Source organism: Coprinopsis cinerea (genome assembly GCF_000182895.1).
Source record: "Coprinopsis cinerea okayama7#130 chromosome 11 map unlocalized cont3.11, whole genome shotgun sequence".
Lineage (NCBI taxonomy): Eukaryota > Fungi > Basidiomycota > Agaricomycetes > Agaricales > Psathyrellaceae > Coprinopsis > Coprinopsis cinerea.
In genome coordinates this window covers 1,289,483-1,302,019 of record NW_003307534.1, presented here as the reverse complement: position 1 = coordinate 1,302,019, position 12,537 = coordinate 1,289,483, and the positions used below count along the sequence as shown (strand labels likewise).

Below are 12,537 nucleotides of genomic sequence, written 5' to 3'. Positions count from 1 at the left end.
GCCAGAAGACCAGTATCAAGCCTTGGAGACCCTGCACGTCGCTCGGCAACGACTTTGGGGTCCGTTTACATACATGAAATCATTGGACAAGCCTCGTGTGACCACCACACGCCGACCTTTGGATCCTCCCAGCTCTCTCCAGGACTCCTTTAGATTGTTCTTCTGCCGGCGAAAATGACAAAACCACCAAGTCGTGACGCAGATGTCGCGTATTGTCCAATTTGTCGACGCACGATCGGGTTTAGCAGCTGGTACCACCATACGGCCAGCAAGAAACACCTCGAATGTGCTGCGAGACAGAATGTGTCGCCGGATATTGGGCCATATGCTGATTCGCCTGGTTTTATACCACTTGGCGATTCATCCGCATCCTCCTCGCAGGCCCGGGAATGGAGTTCTGCACCACACCAAGCGGACTGTGCAGCCGATTCGAGCGACGATGCGACAGGCAAGGCTCGGGAACAACCACACTACTGTGTTCCGTGCAACGCTACGATCCATACTGCGACCTCTTGGACACGACACCTTTCGTCGAAGCTCCACAAGGATGCGACGAGGCGGTACGAGTTGCGTCAGACGATTATGGAGGCTGAAGCGGACAAGCATGGGTTGACTGTCCATGGGGTTATCGATTTGGGTTGCCTGGAGCTTCAAAAAGCTGAGCGGGGTGTGACAAGGGAGGTTGTTGTCAGGTCGAAGGATCGGGAGGGAGAGGAAAGGGCTATGCTTGTGCACGCATATTTTGTGAGTTGGAGGGCTGGGCGGGCTTATAGGTCTGGGTGCGTTGTTTCTCCTCGCCATGGGTAGAGTTCGAAGTTGATTGGAATATGACTGTAGGTTCAGCGTGAAGGCGGCGGATTTTGATGCGCCCATCTCGTCCTCCAATCCCGCTATTGTGGAATATACGTTCCAGCGGTTCCATATCGGGCGATACGAAGATACCATCGAGTTGTTATTCCAACTCCTCCGTTCCTCGTCCTCCCAGCCTCCCGGCAAGTTCATCATCCGACGTACGATTACAACGACCCTTCTCCCTTCGGAGTCGTCTTCGTTGACGTTGTACAAGTCCCTTCTCCCCTCGTCTGCGTATGTGCCTCGGAATACGCGCCGGGGTGGACTTGGACAGGTGGAGGTGGTAGGGGGTGTGCCTCCTCCCGCGCTCAAGGCGATTCGATATGTTGTGCCGCTTGGCGAGGCGGAGGTTCCGCAGCTTGTTAGGGCCATACTTGACGACTCTTTATCAACGACCTTGGACGACGACACTGACAGTGTTGTCGAAGATGGAGAGGTGCCTCACGATCGGCCTAGAGGGTTCAAAACGACCACCCAGAAGCTCGCTCAGATACGCAAGTTTCACCCACCGACCTTCGATATTCAGAGCTATACGAAGCATTTTAAGAGTTTGTTGTGGTATGAGGAGGTTAAATCTGAGTACGTTTAACCGATTTGCTTTTTGGTTCTTCTGCCCTTGGTGCTGATGCCGGTTATACCAGGACCGACCTGTCGAGATATGATATGTCGGGCGTGACGCTCGAGAGGTTTAATGAATTTTACTAGTGGGTACCGATTTGCTCGTAATGGGATATACGCCGTATTAATTGACGTGGATGTAGTTTGGCGATTCCTGGATTAGCGGAGAAGAGGCCTAGTGTGCTTGTCGGTGCGTGGCTTTCCCTTTTCTACCATGCCGTCAGCACTAATTATTCGCAGGCGACAAGCTCCTCGTCCAACCAGCCTCTGGAAACTCTAAGCAGTGGTGGGAGGGCTACGTCTACGTTGTGCGACAGAATGAGGTTGGGATGAAGTTCCATTCGTCCTTCCCCGCCGATAGGAAAGGGAATGGGAAGACGGATACGACGTATAATGTCCGATTCAAGCTTAACCGTACGGTTTTGAGGAGGCAGCATCAGATGTTGGATTGTGTGGCTTCCCTGTGGCTTGCTATGCATCGGGTGAGTGGTGGGGAGGAAGGGAAGGGGCTGGGTTTGGATCGGGTGTTGTTCCCTGCACTTCCCTCGCAGGTCAAACTCAATGCGGAGGCTGGCTCGACAAGGACGGTGGCAAAGAAGAAAAGGGCTACACCTCTTGGACCCAGGTTGACGTTCTTCAACCCGAAGATTGCTTCGAATGAGCGGCAGGTGGAAGCTGTGAATCGGATTGTGTACAGGCCTTTGGGGACTGAAGTGCCTTTTATCATTTTTGGACCGTACGTCCTCTCTTTCTTCAGGACTTTGGCTTCGCACTGACCGACATTCACTCTCTGGCCTATTCGCCTACCACGTGTGAATTCGTGACATGCGCGAATAGTCCAGGAACGGGCAAAACTTTGACGCTTGTTGAGTCTATCTTGCAGATCCTCTTCTTGGATCCGACAGCCAAGGTTCTGGTGTGCGCGCCGAGTAATAGCGCAGCGGATGTGCTTGCGCTGAGGATACTTGCTGCCTCCGGGACGTCTTTGTCGTCGTCTTCTGCGAAGCTGTCCCGTTCGGCCTTTGATTCACGGGTTAGGATCACGCCTAAAGACTTGTTCAGACTATATGCACCTTCCCGGTCTAAGCGGGATGTCCCTGACTCCCTCTTGCCTTATACCTACAGCACAGCTATGCGAGAGGACCGCTCGCATAACCAGTCTAGATACAATGCCTATGCAAGCCGGGATACTAGACATCGTTCCTCCACCACCTCCAAGTCCAGCAACACTCACTCGACAACTGTGGAGGAAACATTCACCATCCCTCCACGGCATACCCTGCTTTCTTACCGGGTCGTAGTGACGACCTGTTTGTCGTCTTGTATTCTTTATGGGACGGGTGGAGTCCCGAGGGGCCATTTTACGCATGTTGTGGTTGATGAGGCTGGCCAGGGGACGGAGGTGGAGAGTTTGGTGCCCTTTGTGGTTGGTGCTGTCGGGTTGGTTGGTGGTTTGGAGCGGGAGAGGGAGGGTACTAGTGGAAATAAAAAGTCTGTTGGTGGAGATGAGGGTCGGGATAGTGAGGAGGTTTTCCCGAATTGGGTGCTATGTGGCGACCCCAATCAGTTGGGGCCTATCATTCGTTCTGGGATTGCTCGACATTTTGGGTTTGAGAAGAGTTTGTTGGAGAGGTTGATGAGTGCTGGGGGAGGTGGAGGAGGATGTTATCATTGGGAGAGTGGGGAGAGCGAAAAGTAAGTTTTGGTTTTTAAGCTATAGTGGTTATCTCGGGCTTTGAGTCCGAGGTGGGCTGGGTTCTAGTTGTGATGCTGACTGATGTTGTGTTTTCGTTCCTAGTATCGTGAAGTTGACGAAGAACTTCCGGAGTCATGAGGGGATTTTGCGGTACCCGAATGAGAGGTTTTATGGTGGTGAACTTGAAGCATGTGCTTCGCATGAACTAGCGGGGTTCTGTTTGACATCTTCGATTCTCCCTCGTTCCGGATCCCATTCCCAATCCAACGCCAACTCGGACGCTGGCTCGAAATTCCCCGTTATTTTTCATTCGATATCGGGCAAAGATTCTCGGGAGGCTTCGTCGCCTTCTTTCTTCAATGTGGAGGAGGTACTGCAGGTCAAGGAGTATGTTGTGAGGTTGAAAGGGGATAGGAATGTTCGAATTAGTGAGTCCTTCTTTACACCCTCGTTCCATTGACTTCTTGGAGACTGACAACCCTCCTCTCACCTCCTCGAATTTACTACATGACAGCCGACCACGACATTGGAATCATCTCCCCTTACCACGCGCAATGTCTTAAACTCCGTACGGCTCTCCGACCTATTGCGGAGAGTGTGAAGATTGGAAGTGTGGAAGAGTTCCAGGGTCAAGAGCGGAAAGTGATTATTATCTCTACTGTGCGAAGTAGTAGGGAGTTTTTGGAGTATGATTTGCATCATACGTTGGGGTTTGTTGCTAATCCTAGGAGGTTCAATGGTGCGTAACCTTTGCTTCTGGTCACAGTTGATCTTCAACTTGGAGCTTGGTAGACTGACGCGTCTTTCTGCAGTGGCGATAACTCGCGCGCAATCCCTCCTCGTTGTTGTTGGCGACCCGAATGTGTTGGGTCTGGACCCGCTTTGGCGCGGGTTTTTGAATTATGTTGAGAGGAATGGTGGATGGGTCGGGCCTGAGATTCCATGGGACTCTTCTGTCGAGGTTCCGTTGCCCCCTCTCGCTGCGGCCTCGGGGCCTTCTCGTACTACTAGTGGCGAGCCGAATGTTGAAGGTCCTGAGAACCTCGGTACCTTCAGATATGATGTGGCGATTCGGAAAGCTGTCGAGGCGGATATGGATGACTTGCAGAGGAGGATTGAGAGGTTGGCGATGGAGGTTGTGGAGGATGTGGATGCGAATGTTGATCGGCCTTGGAGGGATTATGAGTAGTGGGTTTGAGTTTGTTAGGGCTGCGTTGTTGCTGTTGGTTGTACTGTGTACTGATGTATATGGTTCATACAGAGATTCGATTATTGGGCCGGTTGTGTAAGCTGCGCGGCGAGTGAGAAGGCTGGGAAAGAGATGGGACAGTTCGGCCTCTATTTCTGTAGCCCCGGAAAACCGGACAGGTGGCATGGCGGGCTCTGCATGAATCGTGAAAACATAGAGCGTTGGCTCTTTACGTCCGCGCAGTTGCCTCCAGGTATACCAGCGGCTTCCAAGTGCTGGTATCTGAAAATACCAGGCCTCACATCTCGTACTGCGCGAGTTACGCTGCCAAACTTACACTGCCGGGCAGTGCAGGCTCATGATCACGGTCACAACTACCCGTTCTCGACATCCCTTTGTCTCGCTCTTGTCCACCGCCTTTCTGTATCAGGTTACAGGAGCGATCTGCGCCTTCTCAGCTCCCAAATTTATCCCTCCCAACTCGCGACGGAAGCGAGTTATGGTAGGGTATGGGTGGCGGAGCATAGCCTTGCCCTGAAAGGCTATGCTTGTGCCTTCCATAAACACCCCAGTATTGTCCTAGTTCAGTTTCCGCAAGAGGGACTGTCTGGCGGGGTCCTTTGGTCTCCAGGGCGGTGCGCTGCTTTTTATGACGAGTGTGCCCACTGACTGTCAGTCTGGGGAACGTGAAGTTCATCGAGCGTGGCGGAGGGATCGCGATTGGAGGCTTGAAAGACACACGCGCACAGCTTTTTATTTTTTCGATTCGGTTGTGTACCTGGGTTTTCATCGTTATGTCCGGAGCGTGGACCATTGGGTGTATATAAGGTGTGGTGGCTGGCAGAGGGATGGTAGTAATACCCCTCGTCTTCGCCTTCACCGTCGTCGTTGTCTTCCGCTTCTATTCGCTTCTCACTCAAGGCATTCGCCCCGTTCGATCGTCAATATGGATTTCCTCAAGAAGAAAGTTATGAACGAGGCTTTGAAGGTTGCGACTGGGAAGGACAACAAGCAGTCGTCTTCGTCGTCGACTGTGCCTGGTCAACCTAAGAAAGAGGGTACGTTGCTGGAATTATCGGACGGGTATGTAGGAATTCGAAACTAACGCGTCTCTGTATTCTAGACCATCTTGACAAAGGTTAGAAGACCATCATCCCAGTTTTTGCCGGCCCCTGGCATCATACCTGTACGGGTGCTAACCCTTATCTCCTGTCAGCCATCGACCTTGTCCAAGAACACATTTTCAAGCAGGGCTCGCAGAAGAACGAGTCTGCGGCTGAACAGGCTAAAGACGAGAAGATCAAGAAGGGGATTACGACCATGTACAAGATGGCTACGGGGAAGAAATTCCCTGGTACCAAGTAATGGTGGTCGTGTTGGATGTTGTTGTTGTCGTCATCATCGTCGCGAGTGCTGGAGATTTAAACTTCAAGATACCCCTGTTGTATTTACTATAATGTATTTTGCTTTTCTTGCTTTCTTTGTGTTTGTGGTGTTGTCAGATTTAATGATGAAATGCCATTCGCGAGTGCTCGCCTAGGAAGGCCTTCTCCCGGGTCGCCTCCAGAATCCAAAACACAAGTCGAGAAATGGCACTCAGAAACGAGGCGCCCAAGCAGCCATATTGGTCTTCTTCTCGTATTCCTTAAGCAAGTTGGCGACTTCCTTGGCGTTTAGGAATCTATTCGCCATGAGCAGCTGGGGGCGTTCAGACATGAATCAGCCGAAGGAGCTGGGATGAGATAGAAGACACGTACGAGCAACCAATACCGCAACGCATCCCACCCAGCCGCACGGTGGATCATCCGCCAATAGTAGTCGATGAATGCCAGGGTTCCTTTGTAGTAGTTTGCGATGAATTTTTGTCTGTATGTACCCTTGTGTATGAGCAAAAAAAAAAAAAAAAAAAAAAAAAAAAAAGAAAAGTGTTTGTTGCAGGACACCCACCGGTTCAAGAAAATCCACCTCGCCCAGAGAGCATGCATCACCTTCTGTTCGTCAGTCACGTCGTCGCTTTCCCAGATCTCCTCCTCCTTATCTAGGATGGCCCAGTCCATTAAACCGTAGTCGTCCAGTGGGAGTGTACCCAGCCAATCGAAGACGGTTGGTTCGTTATCGGTTGGTTCGTCGTCGTTTTCCCTACGACTGTGGTTTGAAGGGTTGATGCGGCAGGAGTAGTAGATGGTGGGACCGTCGTATTCGGATACGAGGGGGAATTTGGGGCGACGGGAGACGGGTCCGAGAGGGTCGTCTGGGGGAGGGGGCGTTGGGTACCTCCGGGAAGAGGGTGTTCCGGTGGTCGCGGTGCGGGTTGTGGATGTGGCTGTTGCGGTACTCAGGACCGAGCTTCGATAGGAGGACGACGAGGCGAGGGTGGTAGCGGCTGTGGTGGATCGGCCGGTGGTCGTTGCCGTGGAAGAACGGAATGTGGTTGACCTGTCGGAGAGGCCTGTGGTTGTGCTGGGTGTGCGGAATGGTTTCACGTCTTCGTCTTCTTCGTCCTCCATCTTGAAGGGTGTGGAGCGGAGGGTGGAAGAACTGGCGGGGGTAAAGCTGACGCGGGTGTGGGATCGGTTGCTGGATAGAGAGGGAGAGAGTGTGGTTCTAGATAGGCTTGGGCTCGGGGAGGTTGGGGGTGACATTGTGACGGACGGGAAGAGGCTTTCGTCTCCGGGATGTAGTCCTTCTGTTTCGTGATCATCGAGTACAGGAGATTGAAGGGGATGTTCTTCACTAGCTCTCCGAGCTACGACCTCGTCAACGAAGGGTCCTGTTTCTTCTTCCGGAGGCGGAGGAGGAAGTATCAGACGCAATAGCCACTGGGAATAGGTGAGCCAAGAATACATGGTGGAGTAAGTTTTTCAATCTCACCGTGTCGTCGTGCTGTAGGTCCCATTTAACCCGGATTTCTTCGTGGTCCGACTTTAAATGGAAATCCAGAGGCTTTTTGAGGGCAAAGGTACCATGCAAGGAACATAGAGGGCATCTCCACCCTTCCATACTCGTCTCGTATACACTCCCGCTCCCGCCTCCCTCCACCTCGTACTTCAGGTATACAGTCAGAGACTTGTGCTTTCCTTTACGCGAACCGACTGGTATGCCTAGTTCGGAGCAACGGCCCAGAAATCCTTTGCGAAGGTTTCGAAGCAGGAAGGGGAGTTGTCGGGTTTCTTGCATGCGGTTGGTGGGGAGTAATAGGTGTTCAAGAGCTCTCCAAACGAGTTTTGGGCATTGGGAACTCTTGTGTCGAGTTTCTTCCTCTAGGGCAGTGTCGATTTGTGGGAGGGGTATAGTGATTTTTGGTGGTGTGTCTAGGATGATAAGTTCGGCGGGGCCATGCCAGGGGCCGTCCATGGCAGTGTCCCCATCCTCTTGCTTCACCGTGGGCTCGCGTTTGAAGGCGGGGGCAGCTTCGTTGTCTTCTTCGTCACTCTCTGATTCGGAAGATGATTCGAGTTCAGAATCTGAGGATGGCAGTCCTACAGAGGTATCGGTGTGCTGGCTCGCATCGTCTTCAGAGGCACTTTCTTCGCTTGATGAAGGGTCGGGTGTGAGGGATACGCTGGTCTTTCGTGCTGCCCGTACGGGCCCTGTCTTCCTTCCAGTGGGGAGCCTGTCATTGCAATGCTTAGACACAATCCGGGTGAATTGTAGACGAAGGCACGCACTCGGAATTGAAACTTGTCATTGCTGCGGGTACTGCAATGTCTACTCCCTTTGAGTTGACACCAGAGAGCGGGCGACGCGGCATGCTTTTAAGAGCAGGGCGTGGAACAAGCCCCCTATCGTCATCAGAGTCATCGAGGGGTGGATTTTGGTGGATTTTATCTGGAAGTGGTCTAATCGCCTTCCTTTGGTAGGGCTTGGTACGACGCCAGCGAGGCATGGTTTTACGAGCAACAGGGAGCTCAACGGGCCCTCCATCGTTGTCAGAGTCCCCCATATCCACGTCAGGGTCATCTAGCCTTTGTCCATCGCTGATGAGGGATAGGTTAGGACCTAGGTATGTCTTCTTGGGGACGCGACCTGGTTCATCTGTTGTAGCCGTCTTCGTTTGGACGCGCCTGGTTCCTGCAGTGATCCTGCCAACTGTGTGGCCAAACTCGTCTCTACTTCGCTTGCGTCTCTGTTCTTCCAGGAGTTGATCCTGTTCTTGCCATGGCTGAAGTATGGGTTTGGTATTCTTGAGTCGGGATGGGATTGGCTCAGGTCGGTTGCGAGCTGGTGTAGTCTGCGGGCGTCCTGGTTGGGGGAACAGAAGGGCGTTTCTGACAGATATGGCTTTCTGCGCTGGGAGGTTGTTAGAATGTTTCAGAATTTGGCGCGTTCAACGACGTCCTTACCCAGAATTTGACCCAGGTCCCTTCTTGAGAGCGATGGTGCTCCCAAGGGCCTTGTATTCGAGGGTCCAAATTCATTGAGAATCTGTGGAAAGGGTATAAGGAGATGTTTCGGGTCAATAGCTGTTTACTTACTTCTCTAGGGTTTGGACGTTTTGGGAAGGCACGAGTTCCTTGTTTTAATATTCGGGGAGCTGTTGGTGACGGTCGATGGTGATTATCTGGATCATCTGGTCTATGTCTTGACGACTAAGAACACAGTTCATCCCTATTTAGCTTCATAAGGGCTTAAAACCGTACGCTTGGTCCAGGATCCATAGCCAGCTCCGGTGTATATTGCGTCGAGTTCAAGGCAGACGTCTAAGTGGATGTTGAAGTCAAGCGCAGTTGGCGATAGACGCCCGGAGGCTAGGATTGGACCGTGGGACACTATTACTAAGACCCATCTGAATTTATGACATCGTCGAAAGGCGAGTTGTCCACCGTCAACGACGACGACCACACTGCCATGAAGCGTCAGGCGTCCGCCTCACCCCAGAGGGACAGGTCCTCAAAGCGAGCGACGACGTCGTCGCCACCGGAAGAAGGCGAACTTGATGACGGCGCACCCGTTAGCCAGCAACCTTCGACCAGCCTTCCGCCACCACCTGCAACTCTTCCTTCAAAGCCAGTGAAACCGGTTCCTTTTCCTTTCAAGAAAAAGGCGGAAACGACTACATCCAATGTGAAGCCTATAAATGTCTTTGGCACCCCGTCTGGCTCCGGCTCCCGCCCTGAACCACCCAGAAATACGAAGGACGACGACTCGCGACGGAATCGAGGCCCTCCAGAGCCTAAATCGAGGATTGGTGACCACTGGGAGCCAACCTATGACCACCATAATCGCGGGAGGTCTTGGGGAGACGGCGGGAGAGATTATAGAGATAGAGATTTTCGCAACAGATCCCCAAGACGGTCAATGGAACGCTCAAGGTCGCCACGACGAGACAGGCACCGTCTTCCCCTCCGCCATTCTCCTTCCAGAAGTTCAGAACGGGGTTATACACCACCACGCTCCCGTTCACGATCTCGAGATAGAGGCTATGACCGCTATAGAGACAGAGACGACCGGTGGCGCCCAGACTTTGACAGAGACAGAGACAGGCATTATAGGCCTCACGACCATTACCGTCCCGACGACCGTGAATGGTCGAGAAGAGGCGACGCGGATCGTCGTCGAGTCGATTCCTATCGTCCACAATCTCCTGGTTCGAAGCCTCCGAGCTCGCCGCCGCCTCCACGCTCCCCGGAACTCCCTCCTGTCGCTGCTCCCGCGCCGCCCCCACCTCCACAGCCTTCCCAACCTCCGCCTCCACCTGCCGCCCCGCCGTCTGAGCCAATAGAACCCAGACCACCTTCTGATACTCCACCCCCGCCCCCTCCTCCAGATCCACGCCTTATGAATAACCCTCCCCCACCGCCCACTGGTGCGGTGAAACGTCCAAGCCTGCCGCCAACTCTTCCGAACAAACCTGTATTTTCCTCCGTTCCACCGCCGTCACTGAAGCCGAAACCACCAGCCCCACCTCCAGCCCCACCAAAAATCCGAGTTGTCAAACGGCGGACTGCGTCCAAGCGGACGGACAAGCAAGACATGGAGGCTTATGGCCGAGTCTTTGTTGGCTGCGGACAGCAATCCGATTATGAAGTCACTACAAAGTTGGGAGAGGGTACTTTCGGGTAAGAACTAAGCTCATCCCTTTTGTGTTGCTGGAAATTTAACCTTTTGAACAGAGAGGTTCACAAAGCCATCCAAAAGGCCACTGGAGCATCCGTCGCACTCAAGCGCATTTTGATGCACCATGAAAAGGAAGGCATGCCCGTCACCGCCTTGCGTGAAATCAAGATTCTCAAAGCCCTGAAACACCCGTGTATTGTGAATATCCTTGACATGTTCGTCGTCAGAAGTAGGTTCTCTCGCAGCTCGTGCTCTACAGAATCAATGACATCGTGTTCCCAGGTAGCGAGAAAGATCCGTTATCTGTCTATATGGTCTTCCCCTACATGGATCATGATCTCGCCGGTTTACTGGAGAACGAACGTGTGAAGCTGCAGCCCAGCCAGATTAAGCTGTACATGAAGCAGCTGCTGGAAGGCACTGAATACATGCATCGGGTGGGCAATGAAAACGCCTATCTCCCCTTCAGTTTTCTCATCACCATCGTTTTGTCCTTTTACAGAATCACATCCTTCACCGTGACATGAAAGCCGCCAACTTGCTGATTTCGAACACTGGCAACCTTCGAATTGCCGATTTCGGTTTGGCCCGTAGCTTTGATACCAACATCACCAAAGGGGGATCGACCAGAAAGTATACGAACTGTGTCGTCACGCGGTGGTATCGTCCCCCCGAACTCTTGCTCGGTGCCAGACAGTACGGCGGTGAGGTGGACATTTGGGGCATTGGGTGAGTGGTTTTTGGTTCTCCTATTACACCTTGACTGAAGGGGTTTTAGCTGCGTGTTAGGAGAGATGTTCAACCGCCGCCCTATTCTCCCCGGATCTTCGGATTTGGATCAACTAGAGAAGATTTGGTACCTGTGTGGAACACCGACTCAGCACTCTTGGCCTAATTTCGACGCCTTGCCCGGATGCGACGGCGTTAAGCACTTCAAGAGTAATCATATCCGCAGGGTCAAGATGACATATGAAAGGTTGGCTTGTCCATTGTGTTACTCTTGGCTGGCATGTTGACTTTCCTCGCTCAGTGTTGGCGCTGAAACGGCCGATCTGTTGGATAAACTCTTGGTTTGTAATCCGAAGGAAAGGATCACGGCTGCTCAAGCTCTCGAGCACGAGTACTTCTGGACCGACCCCTTACCTGCTGATCCCAAGACGTAAGAGCCTTTTTACACTTCCGTTGGAATCATGTCTGACTCTGAATGCTTTAGACTGCCCGTCTATGAAGCGTCCCACGAGTTTGATAAACGCGGTCAACGGAACCACCAACCAATGATGGGACACCACCAACCTTCCAAATACCAAGATCCCTCTCACCGCCTTCCTCCCCCCGCTGGCAATCCGCAGAGACGACAAGGCAATCACCGAGGTCCTCCGGGTCCCTGGCCTGGCGCACCTCCTCTTTCACATGGTCCTCACGCTCACCCTCCAGGGCCCGGTTCGTACAACATGAACCAAGGACCACCACCGGGGATGTCTGGACCTCCTCCTCCTGGATTCCGCCCTGGGCCTCCGGGAGGTATTCCGATGAATCCCAACATGGGTCCTGGACCCTATCCTGGAGGACGGCCTCAATTCAACGGGCCCGGTGGACCACGACCTCCTGGACCTGGTGCATACAGTCTCCCGCCCAACCCAGGTGGTCGACCACCCTTCCGCGGCCCCCATAATGGGCCTCCTGGTCCACCTGGAGGGCCAGGAAGGATGGGAGGACCAGGACTTCCCCCTCGTCCCAGCGTTAGCCTTCCACCGAAGCCCGCTGCTCCGTTGGGCGGTGGTGTGGCTCTGGGGACTGTACCTCGCTCGAATGTACCCATGCCTGGTCGACGGCCTCAGCCACCACAACCACATCCACCACCTCCAAGCACTGGCTCTGGAAACGGCTACGCACCTAACGGAGGCTTAAACTATGGATAGCATTTCCCAAAGTCTTCTACTGGCTCTCCTGTCGCTGGCTTTACTTATGGTTTTGTCATACGGTTCTTTTGGGACCAGGTTTCCACGTACATCCTTATCGGTCCACATTCACTTGGGACACCGCTTCTTGCATTTTTCTTTTTTGACCCATGTTCAAAGTTCAACTTCTTTTGCTTTCATACAATCATATCCCATCGTTAACATTC

The 12,537-nt window shown here is 53.0% G+C and overlaps 4 protein-coding genes across 4 annotated transcripts; 3 read left to right on the top strand and 1 right to left on the bottom strand.

Annotated features, from left to right (window-relative positions):
* Positions 1–582: 582 nt before the first annotated feature.
* Positions 583–4,355, top strand: CC1G_11322 (RNA helicase; the record flags this gene model as incomplete). The annotated part of the gene is made up of 9 exons (XM_001838947.2): positions 583–779; positions 838–1,431; positions 1,614–1,660; positions 1,711–1,952; positions 2,022–2,138; positions 2,228–3,165; positions 3,269–3,594; positions 3,681–3,905; positions 3,979–4,355. The coding sequence occupies 9 exons, from the start codon at positions 583–585 to the stop codon at positions 4,353–4,355; spliced, it is 3,063 nt and encodes a 1,020-aa protein (XP_001838999.2).
* A 946-nt stretch (positions 4,356–5,301) lies between these two features.
* Positions 5,302–5,720, top strand: CC1G_11323 (hypothetical protein; the record flags this gene model as incomplete). Its single annotated transcript, XM_001838948.1, has 3 exons — positions 5,302–5,413; positions 5,479–5,493; positions 5,572–5,720. The coding sequence occupies 3 exons, from the start codon at positions 5,302–5,304 to the stop codon at positions 5,718–5,720; spliced, it is 276 nt and encodes a 91-aa protein (XP_001839000.1).
* A 231-nt stretch (positions 5,721–5,951) lies between these two features.
* On the bottom strand, positions 5,952–8,773 carry CC1G_11324 (hypothetical protein; the record flags this gene model as incomplete). The annotated part of the gene is made up of 6 exons (XM_001838949.1): positions 5,952–6,053; positions 6,113–6,221; positions 6,303–7,174; positions 7,227–7,968; positions 8,024–8,640; positions 8,699–8,773. The coding sequence occupies 6 exons, from the start codon at positions 8,771–8,773 to the stop codon at positions 5,952–5,954; spliced, it is 2,517 nt and encodes an 838-aa protein (XP_001839001.1).
* Positions 8,774–9,432: 659 nt separating this feature from the next.
* CC1G_11325 (CMGC/CDK/CDK9 protein kinase) lies at positions 9,433–12,331 on the top strand (the record flags this gene model as incomplete). Its single annotated transcript, XM_001838950.2, has 9 exons — positions 9,433–9,805; positions 10,123–10,161; positions 10,267–10,414; positions 10,469–10,641; positions 10,695–10,849; positions 10,915–11,141; positions 11,191–11,388; positions 11,443–11,571; positions 11,626–12,331. The coding sequence occupies 9 exons, from the start codon at positions 9,433–9,435 to the stop codon at positions 12,329–12,331; spliced, it is 2,148 nt and encodes a 715-aa protein (XP_001839002.2).
* Between the last annotated feature and the right edge of the window lie 206 nt (positions 12,332–12,537).